The sequence below is a fragment of the Pararge aegeria genome, chromosome 26, assembly GCF_905163445.1.
Source record: "Pararge aegeria chromosome 26, ilParAegt1.1, whole genome shotgun sequence".
NCBI lineage: Eukaryota > Metazoa > Arthropoda > Insecta > Lepidoptera > Nymphalidae > Pararge > Pararge aegeria.
This window is the reverse complement of record NC_053205.1, coordinates 9,207,400-9,223,902: the sequence shown is the minus strand read 5'-3', so window position 1 is coordinate 9,223,902 and position 16,503 is coordinate 9,207,400. Positions and strand designations below refer to the sequence as shown.

The following is a 16,503-nucleotide window of genomic DNA, read 5'->3' as shown; positions in this document are numbered from 1 at the left end:
CTTTATGTTTCTTGCTTTATTCTAAAATTACAAAGACAAAGTATTGAAGTGATTTTAGTAAAATAATTGTTTTATAAATATAGCCTAAAATAAACTATTTAAAACTAAATAAAATCTAAAACGTCCACGAAACCACCGCATCGAGGCACAGTTCCTAAGATGCTGGCAGTATTGCCCCTTTGGATGGCCAAACTAATTCGTTGGCCAAGGTAACTGCCCGCTCTAGGTTCACCGGTAAAAAAATTATTATTAATTATTATTCTAAAATTGAAATTCTTAAAAAGGGTGAAAAAGGTCAAATAAAATAAAAAGGATATAATAAATAACGACTGTATTCTTATCTGCCGTCACAGTCTTTCCTGTATACGTCACCCAAAATAATAATAAAATAAATATACTACGACAATACACACATCGCCATCTAGCCCCAAAGTAAGCGTAGCTTGTGTTATGGGTACTAAGATGACTGATGAATATTTTTATGAATTATATACATAAATACTTAGAAAATATATAATACAAATAAACACCCAGACACTGAAAAACATTCATGCTCATCACACAAACATTTTCCAGTAGTGGGAATCGAATCCACGGCCTTGGGCTCAGAAAGCAGGGTCGCTGCAAACTGCGCCAATCGGCCGTCAAAAATCACTGAGCATTTTCAAAATTCGTTTGAGACAATATTAGTTATTTATGTAACAATATATTAAGGTAATCTGGTGAAAGCTGAAAAGGAAAAAGTATCTAAATACTTGGACCTTGGTCACGAGATTACCGCCATGTGGAATGTTGAGTCGACCGTTGTTGTTCCGATCGTCGTTTCAGTCAATGGTCTTCCTGCGAGAAGCTTCGACCAACATCTCAAGAAGCTTTCGCTTGGTTGTTGGATCAAGGGTCGGATACAGAAGGCAGTAGTCCTTGAAACGGCGCGTATTGTGAGGAGGTTCCTCACTCCGGAGCCCAGTTGCTTGGGTACTCAAAAAGTGTTTTTTTTTTTAATAACATTTCAATTGTGTTTTTAACTGTTGAAAAAAAGATGTATATAAAGAATTGATAGAATTATTTATGCTTACAGAGTCTGGATTCCAGTGAGCGAGTCGAATGTTCCATTCGGCAAAGACCTTATGTTATTGTCGTACAGAGATCTGGAAAAGAAATCTCTTTTTAGGATGCCCCATAGAAGTGCTAAGGTGTATAGCTCTACAAAAAGCTGACATACGTAGGTTTAGGTTTAAAGACATTTATTCCCATAAAAAGACCTAAGTCACTTACATAGGAAACTTAGTTTTCTATAATAAATTAATAAACTTCGCCATTAGACTAAACTAAATTCAATTTTACTATTATCTACTCATTCAATGTATTCGTCTTTAAATTTATTGGTATTACTTAATATGTAAGAAGCTAATTTAGTTTGGAATTCATTGAATGAGTTTACATTTTTTATAAGTATAGGTATTTTATTATAAAATTTGGCGCCTTCAAAGATAAGGGATTTTTTACCATAATTTGTTCTTGTTATAGGTAAGGTAAGGAAACTGGCTCGACGAGTTTTATTTTTCTTTTTTGTGAAAGTGATATTAGTGTGGATTGTTTTGTTTATTGATTTTCTAATAAAGATGCACGTGCTATATATATATAATTGATGAATGTTCATTATTTTAGTATCACTTTAGATTTTTTTTTCTCAATCCCTAAATGTATTCATGAAGCGTTTGGAAAACCATTTCTTATCAATGTAATATTATAGTATGCAGTATATTGCTTAAATATGTATATACTTATATATATAATGTATAATATGTATGTGGTATTAGAATTTATGTGTAAGTAGTTTATTAAAATTATTTTGTATGTATATAAATATATATTTTATTTTTATTTTTTTAGGTTTCTTCTGTATTTGTGTTTAATAATAATAATAATAAATTCTTTATTGCACAAACAAAAACAAAATACAAGGAAGAGTAGAATAAGAAACACATTTACAAAAATAATAAAAAAAAAAACTAGTTTAGGTGTGCAAAGGCGGTCTTATCGCTAAAGCGATCTCTCCCAGACAACCTTTGGCGATAGTAGTTTTTGTAAGGAACGGAATTGGTTGGTTGGTTGGTTTCGGGTTTAATTTATATAAAATGTGTGTGTGCAATAAAGACTTAAAACAAACAAATCAAAAAGCTTACGGATCGAGCTTAAAGAAATTTTTTATTATAATGTTAAGGATTACTTAAACGATAAAAAGCTTGGGTGTCAATTGCTCTAGCTTCATAGCTTAATATTGATTTACTGTGAGATGGTGATAACAAAAAAAAACCGGCTAAGTTTGTTGTGGGCTCTTCGTAGACCAGAGCGCGTTTGGAACCCTCGTAGCTTTATGTTTAAGTTGGCGAACAAAGTTATCACCATCCCGTTACAATTATGTAAACAATTATGTATGAACGCTTCATAAGTGCCTGTGATAGGCCTTTATTAATAAAGAAATTTTGAATTTTGAATGTGATCTCACGTGTGACTTTGCAAACGTCGGTACGATATACGACCCATCGTATGGTTCGCATTACATAACAGAATAATTTAAAACTTAATAAAAATAAAACTTACATTAAATATTAATATTCAATGTACAAAAAGTTACAAATTAGAATTTCTGTATTCTGTCTGTTTACTCACAATAGTTTCAGGCTCTGTAGATCGCGGAAAGTATCTTTACGGACGCATGTGATTTCGTTTGAGTTCAGTAATCTGAAACATAGAAAAAAAGAGATTATTATATGAATACGTTTCTGAAATGATGGGGGCTTACTGCCATCGCTTTAAAATAGTATTACATTGTTATTGTGGATGCTCAATGTGAATTGTAAATATTATTTTTGACATAGATAATAGATGAAACGGGTCAATTCCATCGCCAGGTACTATAACCGTTATTCATAGTGCACCGTTCAGAAAATCGACTGTTGGATATAGAATGGAACTATTTCTAATAGATAGAAAAGATAAAGAACTGGAAAAAAGCGAGTATCGTTAAGTTAATTTTTGACAAGCGTTTAACTTACAGGAGCTGCAATGATGTCAGGCCATGAAATATTCCAGAAGGTAAATCCTTAATTTTGTTCCCATATAAAACTCTGAAAGAAAAGGAGAGATCATTTTTACAAAATTTAATGTATTACAAAAAAACTATTAAGTTTTCTAACTATTAAGAAGTTCCAAATATTTATTAGTTACAACGAAGTACAATATAACTTACAAAGTTTTCAAATATTACTTACAAAAATATTAAATGTGACTTAGAAAGTCTTTTAGTAATTACAACGTCAACTATTGCTAATACGTCTAATATTTCTTAGAAATGAGACAGATATTATTCACAAAGACGTTACATATCAGATATTAACAAAGTTAATTCGCTTTAAGGCGAAATTAATCTTAGAGTAATATTTTTATATAAATAATTGTTTTAAATTTTTTATTTTTTATTTTAATTTGAATCATTACTTTCATTTGTTTAATATGAATTCTTTTATTTTTACTATTTTTGCTTTTGACTTAATTTGATTATTTTTAACCGGACTTACTTCAATGTTGTGTATACCTGTAAGTGATAACTGTACTCGGACAATAAACTATAATGTAAAATGATTAATGAAATTACAGTGTATCGTTGGTATATCTAATGAAATAAATAAAATAAAATAAGTTACCAAATATTATTGAAAATAAATTCCACTATTTCTTTTTTACAAAATGATCAAGTAACACTTATTAAAAAGTCAAATATTATCCACAAAACATTCGTATATTACTTACAAAGACGTAAAATTTTTAAACAAAATAGTCAAATATAATGTCCACCAATCCGCACTGGGCCAGCGTCGTGGCCTTAACTTTTCTCATTATGGGAGGAGACCCGTGCCCTCTAGTGGACGGGGAATGGGTAGATTTGATGTTGAGGATGAGCCAGACATTACTTACAAAGAAGTCAAATGCGTAAGTCCGTTAAACGCGTCGGCGGCTATTTTGGAAATCTTGTTGTTGGACAGGTCGATGCGCGCGACTCGCTTCACCGCCGAGAACGCCCCCGCCCCCACTTCGGTTATCTCGTTCTGTTCTAGGCGACTGGAAGGAGACATGTTATAAAGGCAAGACTGATAAAAAAAAGTAAAAGTAGTATAATTTCATTATTACGTTTTAGTTGGTAAAGCACTCATGTCGGCATTGGCGCAGAGATGCGATTTCTAATACCGTATTTTAAATTGTATGTGAGTCTGTCCGTGACATCGTATTTCCCGAACGGATGGATTTTGATTTTGTTTTTGTTTGACAGGTGAATTAGTGTGGAGTGTTATTAGCTGTCTTTGATAGAATTGGTACAAGATGGCCGCCGACACAAAATGGCGGATAGTAAATTATTTCACAGCTCCCTCAATATCTAGCAAACGGCTTCAGTAGTAGAATACTATACACTAAGACAAATTTTAAACACAAAATGGGCACCACCCCAAAATGGTGGTTAAATTTTTCCCTTCCACAACTCCTTCAAACGAACGCTTTACTAGAATAATGTTCGCTGTTATGAAAGTCGGGTTTTTTTCTTTTAATACCATAAAAATATAATACGTTTCTCAGATTTCTTTGGTAAGATGAAAAAATGGACTACAGCAAAGCAATTGCTGCGTCTATCCGATAAAGATGGTATAGTCTGCTAAATTTCATACACATATTTACAAATATTTTCGTGTCGGTACACAGGCAGGAGAATTTGGCATTTTACATTTATGCTTTGTTTTTAAATTATTTGCGTTTCTTTATTATTCTTATAGTATTATAATAAATACGAATATAAATAATAACGACAAGTTAAAGAAAATTAAAATGAAAAATGTAGGTAAGCACATAATGGAAAGTAAAATAGATACTATTTCTCATCGCGCAAAGTTTTCAATTTAAATTTTTCAATTGTTCAATTCTAAACGTTATTACGTTCTGAATCCATACTAAAGTATCGTTACGTAGCATAAAATCTGTTCGACGTAGGTCATCAAGTCTGGGCCAAGGCGGCACGGCACGAAGGTATCCAAGCGAATGGACTTTACTCACATCTCGGTAGCTCGGTGAGGGATGCTGGGCAGGTCTGTGAGCAGCTTCTCGCGGCAGTCCACCGTGCCGTCCGGCGAGCAGCGACAGGGCGGCGGGCAGCGAGGCTCGGCCGAACACTCCGCCACCGCCGTCGTCGTTGGGCCTGGTGTAACGGAATACATTTGGCTGACCTGAGTTTTTTTTTTTCGCTGCGGATAATCTTTATGCTACCTCTGTCCTTTTGGGCAGGACAGAGGTCACGTGGGACTCGTTTACCCAAACTACCACAGCATGTCCCTCTAATCGCCCCAACCGCAACAGTAACCCCCCCCCCATAAGAATGGAGATTCATATTACTGACGGGTAGCTAAGTGGGCAGCGACCCTGCTTTCTGAGTCTAACGCCGTGGATTCGATTCCCACAACTGGATAATGTTTGTGCGATTAACATTAATGTTTTTCAGTATCCGGGTGTTTACCTGTATATGTATTATATTATAAGTGTTTATGTATTAAATTAACACGAAGCGGTGATAGCCCAGTGGGTGGGGCTTCGTCTTCACTTTAGTGGCGGAGTTCGAATCCCAGCACGCACCTCTAATTTTTTTGAGTTACGTGCATTTTAACTAATTAAAATATCACTTGCTTTAACGGTGAAGGAAAACATCGTGAGGAAACCTGCATGCCTGAGGGTTCTGTTCTCAAAGGCATGAGAAGTCCACCAATCCGCACTGGGCCAGCGTGGTGGACTACTGCCTTAACCCCTTCTCATTGTGGGAGGAGACCCGTGCTCTGTAGTGGGCCGGTGATGGGTTGATGATGACGAATAAAATTATGCATAAAACTATTCATCAGTCATCTTAGTACCCATAACACAGGCTACGCTTACTTTGTCTATATGGCAATGTGTGTAGTGTGGCAGTATACAGTGCAACCTCGATGTAACAAATCGGAGGGGAACAAGAAAATATTCGTAATATAAAGTAATTCGTTGAACTAGGTTTGTTATGTTGTTATTAGATTGGTCTAAAATTCGTTATAGAGAGGTAAAAGAACTTTTACGTTTCTGAGCCATTTTAACTTAAATCTTTAACAATAGTGACGAGCAGAGGTGTTTACATTACTTTCCATCAAAACAACAATGATTACTGTACAAACAAAAGCGTGTCGAAACATGTCGAGACATGAATCACATTTTAAGATTAAGAGTTATATTATTGGTGGAAACTTTATATAAAGGTTTTGGGTTGGCAAAATTCGTTAATTAGAGGTATGTATACTTTTTCTTGATAGTTGAAAATTCGTTATAAAGAGGTTGTACGCAAAGAATGTTCGCAATGTAAAGGTATATTTTATATTGACTCTTATGGACAATTCAAGGGGATTACGAAGAATTTGTTAAATCGAGGAAGTCGTTATATTGAGGTACGTTATATTAAGGTTGCACTGTATTTATATTTATTTAATTTATACCCAAGCTTTTTCATTTTTACGTAATCCTCAATATTGCAATAGGATTTTTTTTTAAATATATAGACAAGTACTTGACTGCAATCACACCTGATGGTAACCGATGATGCAGCCTTAGGTGGAGCGCGCTTGCCTAGAAGATGCATATTCACTCTTGATTGGAAGGTTCTCATATTGTAGGAACTGGGGAAAATGGAAGCTGGAAGGGCATTCAAGATCCTAGCGGTGCGGATCAGAAAGGAAGAAGCAAAACGCTTCGTACGTGTTGATGGTATTTCAACCACGTAACGGTGCAGATTCTTTCGGTGCCTCGCGGTTCGATTGTAGAAAGGAGATGGTTTAACCAAATCGAATAGCTCCTGATTTTCCTATAAGCTTACGTCTATGTTTAAAAATTACCGTTGCATATCAGCTCGTGCGCTTCCAACTCTGTGAGTAGAGCACCTCTTAGAGTAACTGGCGCCTGACACCTGGAAACAGACATTAAACATGTAAGCAAATCTATGAATGTACATTTGGTTAAAGATAAAAAGGTATCTTCGTTCAGACTGGTCAAAATTATGCATAATCTGTGGTCGTTATAAATTGGAGTGGGCCTAACCACGCTGTAATAAAGTATCATATTCTTTAAACCTATGCATTGGTAGGTCCAAAATTATCTTAGGAATCATATTATAAAAGTGTATACTCAATCCCGCAAATGACTTCTGCACCTATCGCAGACGATATGTAAATGTCACTAATTTATGACCATTTCTTGTAAGTCGACTGTTTATATCCACTTTTTGTTTATTTAAACATCTCACGGAGGGATTTGCGTGATTTAAGTTTATATATTGATCGTACAGCTCTTTTCTGCAATATAAATAAAGTTTCGATATCAGCTGCTTTACCCCATAACAAGATTCCATAGGATATAACACTATGAAAGTACGCAAAATAAACAAGCCTAGCCATTTTAACGTAAGTAATCTGTCTAATTTTTCTGACCGCGTAGGTAGCCGAGCTTAGTTTACCCGCTAGTGTATCTATAGGGGCACCCCACTGAAGCTTATTATCCAAGGTCACGCCCAGAATAACTGTGGAGGTCTCTATTTTTAGTCATTCACCATTTATCATTATGTTTTTATCAATTTTATTTATATTTGGTAAGATAAATTCGACACAATTTGTTTTTTTTTGCATTTAAAGGTAAGTTGTTAACTTTACACCAGTGCGACACTGAGTCAGAGTCATCAGCACTCCTGTCAATCTTAAAAATTAGAGATGTATTATCTGCAAACAATACAATTTCACATGTTCCACTGACATGGTACGGTAGATTCATTTATATAAACTTAAAATAGAAAAGGACCCATATCGAGCCTTGTGGGACACCCATTGAGGTATTTGATCCCTGAGACTTTATATCATTTATGCAAACCCTTTGGGTTCTAGTGCTCAGATAAGAAGTAACCAAATTTAGTGCAACAATTTTGGATACCATAGTAGCTTAAATTAAGAAACAAGGTTTTCTGATCAACACAATCAAAAGCTTTAGATAAATCATAAAAAACCCCATGGCGTTCTGTGAAATATAATTCACAGAATTATATTAGCTATAATATTAGTACAAATATAGATTAAGTGTAGTTATAAGAAATTAAAAGTAACAAATAACATTCATGAATTACTATATTACCTTGCCCCAACTCCGAGGATGCCTGCAGCGCGAACGGACGCAGACAGCCGCGCGACACGACAGTCGCACACGATAGGATTGTCCGTCAGTCGCAGCGTGTGCAGGCGTGCGACAGACGCAGCGTCCAGCGACAGGTACGTCAAATTATTGTTGTTTAGGGTCCTGAAAAAGATGTCAAAAAATGTTTTTTAACCTCTAACGAAAAAACGACGTTGTGTTATGAGTTTGTCGTGTCTGTGTCTGTGTGCGTGTGTGCGGTCTCGTATATCCTTAACGGACGAACCGATTTTGATTTTGTTTTTCTTTTTTGTTTTATTTTTGTTTGAAAGGCGAATGAGTGTTCTTAGCTATGTTTGATAAAAATCGGTCCAAGATGGCCGACGCCACAAAATTACTATTTTAAACATTAGATAGAAGCAGGCGTTCCTTTTCGGAAATCCATGATATATTATGAAAATTAAGCTTAATTTGCCCGTGTTGACTAGCATTCTTAGGTTTTTTTTATAATGTTTAATTGTAGATTAAAATCTATTTCGAAACTGTACAGTACACGGTACCGGTACACGCTCGGAGTTAGGAAACTGGTGGTTTCAACCACCGTGCTTCGAAGAGCACGTTAAGTTGTCGGTCCCGGTCACACAAGTAAATTATAGTTCTTAAAACCCACCAATCCACATTAGGGTAGCGTATCAAAGCTGCAGGACACAGATCTATGCTGACTCTACAAAGAGGCTGCGCAGACGTCGCTGCTCAATCTGTTCCTGCCCCGCGCTGAGGAATACACGTAGCATTCTTTCGGGGGAGGATATAATACAACCAGAAGATGCTAAATCTCTTCCCGCGAAGAAACTGCTGCTGGCGGCAACCAATACTTGCTGGGAGATCTAGACAGTGGCGTCACAATAGATCTCAACGGGTTGATGTGACACCAGCGGCCAGGCGAATCTGATCCGCGAGCAGAAGAAGAAGAAGGAAACGTTCGTAAGCTGCGTATCATCATGATATCGGTCCACTACAGGGCACGGGTATCCTCCCAAAATGAGAAGGTGTTAAGGCAGTAGACCACCACGCTGGCCCAGTGCGGATTGGTGGATTCCACACTCCTTTGAGAACATTATGTGGAACTCTCAGGAATGCAGGTTTCCTCACAATGTTATTCTTCACCGTCGAAGCAAGTGATATTTTTGAATTACTTAAAACGCGCCGTTAACTTATAAAAGTTAGAGTTGCGTTCTGGGACTCGATTTGTGGACTCCACACACCTTTGAAAACATTATGTAGAACTCTCAGGAATGAAGATTTCCTCACGATGTTTTCCTTCATCGTCGAAACAAGTGATATTTTAATTACGTAAAACGCACATAACTTTGAAAAGTTGAAGGTGCGTGCTGAGATTCTGACTCGGCACCACGAAAGTGAAGTCCAGCTCCTGCCCACTGGGCTATCACAGCTGCTATATTCTGAGATGATGATAAATGATAAAAATGATAAATTATAGAATTGGGAGCTAAAACTTACAACACTTCTAAACTCTTGAGATGTTCCAGCGCCTTCTCGTCTATGCATTTGAGCTGGTTTCCGTCCAGGTGTAGACTCTTTAACGCTGTGAGACCTCGGAAGGTTCTTCGACTGATCGCAGTCAGCTCGTTGCGGCTTAGGTCCCTGGAGAAGTAGAGTTATAGAGTGATTATCAGGTAGAATCTCATTAACGTCGTGTCCAGAAAATTGGTCCACAAAGGTTTACAGGTGATTCTTACGTGCTTACGCAAAACGGAACTTTTTCACATATTAATCCAAACGAATATTATAAATTTCTGTTTATATAATGAATCACACATTTTCCGAATTTGAATTTGGAATTACCTGCTTTAAAATTTAAACTTTTAATGATACCAAAACCAGCCAGATACAAATAGTATAGCCAAAGATATTTTATTACAAGTTTATACATACTAAAATGCGAAAAAAAATTTCCCCAACCTATTATTTAAACAAAAATTTATAATATATTTATTTCTTGCTTTTTAGTTGTCAAATAAAGACGGTTTTTTGTCATCAATTCTCTTTTACGATTTTTCGTGTTTAGTTTTGCAATTATCTAAGTTATGACAGCCAAATGTCAACTGCTAATCATGCGACCTGATTTTTAACCGACTTCAAAAAGAAGGAGGTTCTCTATTCGTCGGAATCTTTTTATTTTATGTGTTACCCGATTACTCGAAGACGCCTGAAGCGATTTGAATAATTCTTTTTTTGTTTAAAAGGGCATACTTTCCAGGGTGACTTATTTAAATTTCATCGAAATCGGTCGAGCTGTTGATAATAAATCAACAATTATGTAACTCAAAGTAGCATTGTTTTTTTGCTTTTTAGTTCCTGGGCGTATGTTTTTTTTATTTTAAAATTATTTATATACCTATTATTGGCATAGAGTTAGTTGAAAGAACGAAGAGTAATATACTGTCGGGTCGCGTTTTAGTTTGCAACGTCTTCTTCGTCAACTTCTTTCGTTCGTAAACTGTTTTCTTTTTGTATTCTTACAGTTAGTGGCGTGCATAAAGGGTATGCACGAAGCAGGTAGATTATATAAAATGTCGGCCGAGTGGAGCAGTGGGCAGCGACCCTGCTTTCTATGTCAAAGGTCGTGGGTTCGATTCCCACAATTGGAAAATGTTTGTGTGATGAACATGAATGTTCTTCAGTGTCTGGGTGTTTATCTGTATATTATAAGTATGTATGTGTATTATATTCATAAAAAAATATTCACTCCTTCCTCCTTTATTCCTTAATGTGACGTATGCATCTATAGTCTCTGGTAAAGATTACCCTCATCTATAAATTGTCTACGGTCACTCATAGAAAATTGGCAGTTAGGGCCCTCCAGGCTAAACCATAGACACGCGATCGCTTTGCGAGTTAAAATTTAACGAGCGGTTCGTTCATTTATAGTGGATATTCCATTAAGATATAAACTATGGTCCTTAATAAGTGACACCTGCATATCGTCTGCAACAGATACAAAATAATTTGTAGGGTTAGGTATTTATGTTTTTATTTTACAGTAAACAAGTGACAGGCGGTCTTCTTAATGTTAAAAGATTACTGCGAATGCATGACAGCCGATTGGCGCAGTGGGGGACCCTGCTTTCTAAGTCCAAGGCTGTGGGTTCGATGCCCACAACTGGACAATGTTACTGTTATGAACATCAATGTTCTTCAGTGTCAGAGCGTTTTTTTATTATTAAACTCTTTATTTGTATACCACAACGTTAACATATTTAAAATATAACAAAAACAGAAACATCGAAAGAAGTAGTAATACAAAAGGCGGCCTTATCGCTTAATAGCGATCTCGTCCAGGCAACCTTAGAATTAGGAAAAAAAAGAAGAGGAGAATAGACTGCTGGTGGTACAAATATTAAAATACATACATGCGAATAACTACATGCCAATACATAAACTAGTGTACACAAATAGATAAAAAGTAAATAATATAATAAATAAATAAATAAATATAAAAATAAACTAATATATATAATAACAACACTTACATAATTAAAAATACTTTAACATACAATAAATGCGTTTATCTGTTTATTGTTTTTTTTTAATATCAAATTCGTCTAAACGAATGTTACGTTACGTTATGTGCAATGTGAGAAAAGTAGAGTCATTTTAAGTTTCGAAAAGTCCTTGACTTTCATATATTGGGAGTAGAGCATCTCGATGCGATGATAATGACATTAAATTTTTTAACTCGGCATACTTCAATTCATCTACGATTGCTACATTCATACCATACCCTGTGCATCCACCAGCGCCATTGTGGCGGATTTTTGAACTGTTATTTAGCGCAACAACTGGACACTTTTTCAACTTTTCTCCCATATAAGATGACTCTCCTTACCTCTACCCTCCATACTCGAAAGCTAATAGCGTTTCGGTTCCACAGATAAGTCTACGATAGATAGATAGTCACGGTGTACTTCTAAAGCCTGTGACGTATTATTACGGTTTTCATTTACACTTTGTTTATTTTTTTAAATTATTCAGTCGAGATAGCTAAACGGCCGATAACCAAAGTGTGTAAAACTCAATACTGTTTTTGGTTAGACCCGGAACGCGAACTCAATACTGGTAATTCCGAAGTTCAAAACTATCTAGTAAAACATTCCGACCAACGGGGCAGTGTTTTTGTATCATTGGAAATAATAAAGGCAGGTCCACATCACGCCAGCCCCGCGCGGTCCGAAATTGCTAGCTATCCGTTTCGGCTGAATAATTAATAGGATTCTCGAATTGGGTGGCGCTACGCCTCTACGCCGGCGCCGTAGAACGCGGAAGATGCTACGACGCGTGGACAGTGCACTTGTTACCCTGCTTTTATCACTTTTATTACTTCAATGGGAATAACCCGTGCTTCACTTTATTTATTTATTTTTAATTATTATTATTTATCTATTTATTTTGCCGTATCATCACTCGGGTCTCAGCTGAAAATCAGCGGCATGCATGTACCTAAAATGAATGGCAAATGCTGAGCTGTACTTTACAGTGGCGTGCATAGAGGATATGCACAGGGTATGCAGATGATATAAAATTAAGAAAATCTCCAGTACGAGTTATACATACTTAAGGGTAGGCTATTTATAACTCTTACAATGCCTATCCTAAAGTTTTTTATAAATCTTATTGGAGATTTTCTTCATTTTATATCGTCTGCCCTCTATGCACGCCACTTACTGTACACCATTTCTGTCTGGTGCTACACACAGACACTGTTACTATATTATTATAAGATGTACTGTTTGTAACACTTAACATGAACAAATATATTTTCTTTCTTTCTTTCTTTACCAGTGGGGTTTATGTCAATAAAAATATAACAAAATTTGAAATGAAAATGGACTATAACAATATCAATATTCGAAATAAAAATAAACTTGTAGTGGAGTTTACTAGGTTACATATTATTGGTAATTCATGTCAGGGAAATTGTATTACTTTGAATTCAGGCCAAATTAAGCGTAGCTTGTGTTATGGGTACTTAGGTAGCTGATGAATATTATTATGAATATAATAAATACTTATAATATACAGATAAACAAACAAACACTGAAAAACATTCATGTTCGTCACACAATCATTTTTCCAGTTGTGTTAATCGAACCCACGGCCTTGGACGCAGAAAGCAGGGTCGCCGCCCACTGTGCCAACCAGCTGTCAAATAGAGAATAGGTGGTTTCTACCATTTTTGCACTACAATATCTTATATCTTTAAACGAGCAATTCTTGTATATAAATAATTGGAATCTCGGAATCGGCTCCAACGATTTTCACGAAATTTAGTATACAGGGGGTTTTGGTGGCGATAAATCGATCTAGCTAGGATTCATTTTTAGAAAGTTTGAAAATGTTTAGAAAGTTGCACGGGTCAGCTAGTTCTATTAAATTGCCACCTCCGTAAAGTTTTCGTCCGGGCTTCTCAATGTGCGCCCGCCGGAGTCTATTAGAGCATTGTTACATTGATTAATATTTGATGGCGCCTCGTCCGGGGACCATACGTCCGCTGTAGAGGGATGGTGCAAATTGTTTCCGAGTGGGTACGTGCCTTTATATCTTCTTTAGGGTTTCAAACTTCAGTATTTGAAAATTTTATTTATGTACATAAAAATATAACGAATTTTAAAAAGTTTTACAAAGTGCGACTGTAACAATATTAATAGTAGAAGTAAAAATAAGTGATAAACGACGAAGTGATAAACAATTAAAATTATATTGAGTTGGTGGGTATTTCGATATAAATACGACTGCATTATCGATACACTCCAGTCCTACATGGACTCGAACGATGCAAAGATACCTCCCGGTGTCTTAGTCGTTTAACACAGTACATAATGTAAAGCCTAAAAAGTATTATTTCGGTTTTCATTTACACTTTGGTCATAGGTCAGTTTGTATATACGTGAAGCAAAAAACTTGTACCCCTTTTTACGAAAATCGCGCGCACGGGAGTATGAAAATTTCCACACTCATTCAGGATTGCAGAGGACTCAATATTTTTTTATAAATATGCATAATGGGACGTCCATAAATTACGTGAGGGGTTTTTTTTTTAGTTTTCGCCCTTGAATGAATTAGCGATTTTATGTAGCCTAGTAACTTGCACAACGATTTTATTTTTGCTTCTAATAATATATCCATCAAAGCAAGAGAAAGGCAAAGGATAGACGCATGTGATTTTGGACCTGCCAATGCATAAGTATTTGTTAAAAAACATTTATTGCAGCGAGGTTACTATACAATTGATGAATTTCTTAATGACAAGGTTGCTTGGAAGCATCCGGCTCCGCTTTCAGCTCTCACAAGATAGAAAAATGAATGTAAAAATGTAAATTGTTGATGTTGGAAAAGAGCAACTGCTGAGTTTCTTGCCGGCTCCTTCTCGGTAGAATCTGCCTTCCGAACCGGTGGTAGAGTCAATACAATCAGACAGACTTTCAAAAAGTGCTTATATTAGGCCTACTTGAAATTAATGAATTTTGAATTTTTTACGTTCGTGATGTGGAGGCGCATGTTGAGAATACCCTGGACAGCCAAGCGCACAAATGTGTCTATCCTGGCGCAGCTAGGAGTTAGTGTACGACTTTCCTCTAAATGTTACCAACGTTTGCTTTCGTATTTCGGGCACATAATGCGGCGGGGCAATGGAAAAAAAATATAGTTCCGGGCAACACCGAAGGCAAAAGGCCTAGAGGCAGGTCCCCAACAAGATGGGCAGACCAGTTGAAAAAATCAAATTCGGACTGCTTCGATCAAATCGCCAAAATGGCCTCCAACAGAAGCCATTGGAGACAGTTTACCAACGCGAAGTTGAGATCTTACCAGAACCACGAACTTCAGTAACGAAGGAACAACCAGGGAGATAGATGCACCGTCTTTATTTTGACTTCTTTAAATTTATCCTTTAATGACTCTCCGATTAATAATATTCCAACTTATTATTTGAAATAATTATGGTCGAATTTTGGCCACAGGGCGGACACTAGTTTGTTGGAATAGTCAACTAAAAATAGCACCCAGCCGAATCGAATCCATCGAGATTCCAGTAAAAGCTCTCACAAAAGGTCAGAGCTTTTGTTTTCGCCCGCAAACTTGAAAGGTGCATTAGCCCTATTGTTCCGCCATCTTGTTTTCAAGTGGCCAGCAAATGGCGGCTTAGCTGGGAAGCGAACATGTGGACTTGTGCCGCGATTTTTAGTAGAAGCATTTTACGAGCTATCTATAAGGTGATGTTTGGGTTAAAAATTATTGAAATTTCATTAGCAATGTAAAAAAAAAGTGTGTGTCAGCTCCGACGCACGACTGGAGTTTACTCCTTAAGTACGATCGTCGAAACATACACAAAAAGAGTTTATTTAGCTGAATAAAGATTAGTACACTATGAAAGGGTAAATTAAAAATCCTGTGCAATTTATTCACACACGGCGGAAGTGTAACTTCTTAAAAGTAACCTACGAGAGATTGAGGTGGATGTAGAGTATCTGAACTATTAGGATAAATGTAATGTTTATTATTTAGTTTCCATGGTAACTAGAATAGGTAAAAAAAATTATAATGTTTTCTATCTCACTCTGTCCTATACATTTATGTGTTTGTTTCTTTATCTAGATATCATTCGGTTTCCTTGGTAACTTAAATAGGAAAAATAAGTTAATTAAACGAAAGCGACGTTGCATGTTTGCGCATCACGGTTGCCGGGCATGCAACGTCGCAAAGAGAAAACGTAACGAGGTCATTCATCAGTAGATTTTACTCCTCACATTTTTCTCATAACGGGCGCCTTATATATGAAAATCGATTCTTAAGGAGTAAACTTAAAAAAAAAATACGTGCGTACTTATCTGCACGCGTTAGAAGTTATACTCCTCTGGCGTAACAAGATAAAAATCTTTTCAAAAATTTTATTATAAGTCTTATTCTACGTTTGTAGAAAAAAAGACACTAACAATACAAAAAAGGTATTAAATACATTGAAAGTTTTTATAATTTTTTATTAGTGTTTTTACCTACACTTGGAGGAATTAACAATTTTATAAATTTAAAATGCATATAAAAATTTTCGGAAACGACAGGATTTGAACCTGCGACTCTCGGGCAATCGCGGCCTGAGCGCTTTCACCAATTAAGCTACGAGCCGTAGCGTCCTACCGTCGCAGGTTCAAATCCTGTCGGTTCCGAAAATTTTTATATGCATTTTAAATTTATAAA

The 16,503-nt window shown here is 36.1% G+C and overlaps 1 protein-coding gene across 1 annotated transcript in view; it reads right to left on the bottom strand.

Moving 5' to 3' along the window:
- LOC120635400 (protein slit) overlaps positions 1-16,503 on the bottom strand; it is a 190,088-nt gene that overhangs the window by 40,209 nt on the left and 133,376 nt on the right. Inside the window, exons 6-13 of the mRNA XM_039906408.1 lie at positions 9,751-9,894; positions 8,233-8,394; positions 6,951-7,021; positions 5,104-5,245; positions 3,979-4,122; positions 3,060-3,131; positions 2,674-2,745; positions 1,077-1,148 (exon numbers count right to left, since the gene is read on the bottom strand). Coding sequence (XP_039762342.1) covers positions 1,077-1,148; positions 2,674-2,745; positions 3,060-3,131; positions 3,979-4,122; positions 5,104-5,245; positions 6,951-7,021; positions 8,233-8,394; positions 9,751-9,894 — 879 coding nt within the window. The remainder of the gene's footprint in view (positions 1-1,076; positions 1,149-2,673; positions 2,746-3,059; positions 3,132-3,978; positions 4,123-5,103; positions 5,246-6,950; positions 7,022-8,232; positions 8,395-9,750; positions 9,895-16,503) is intronic.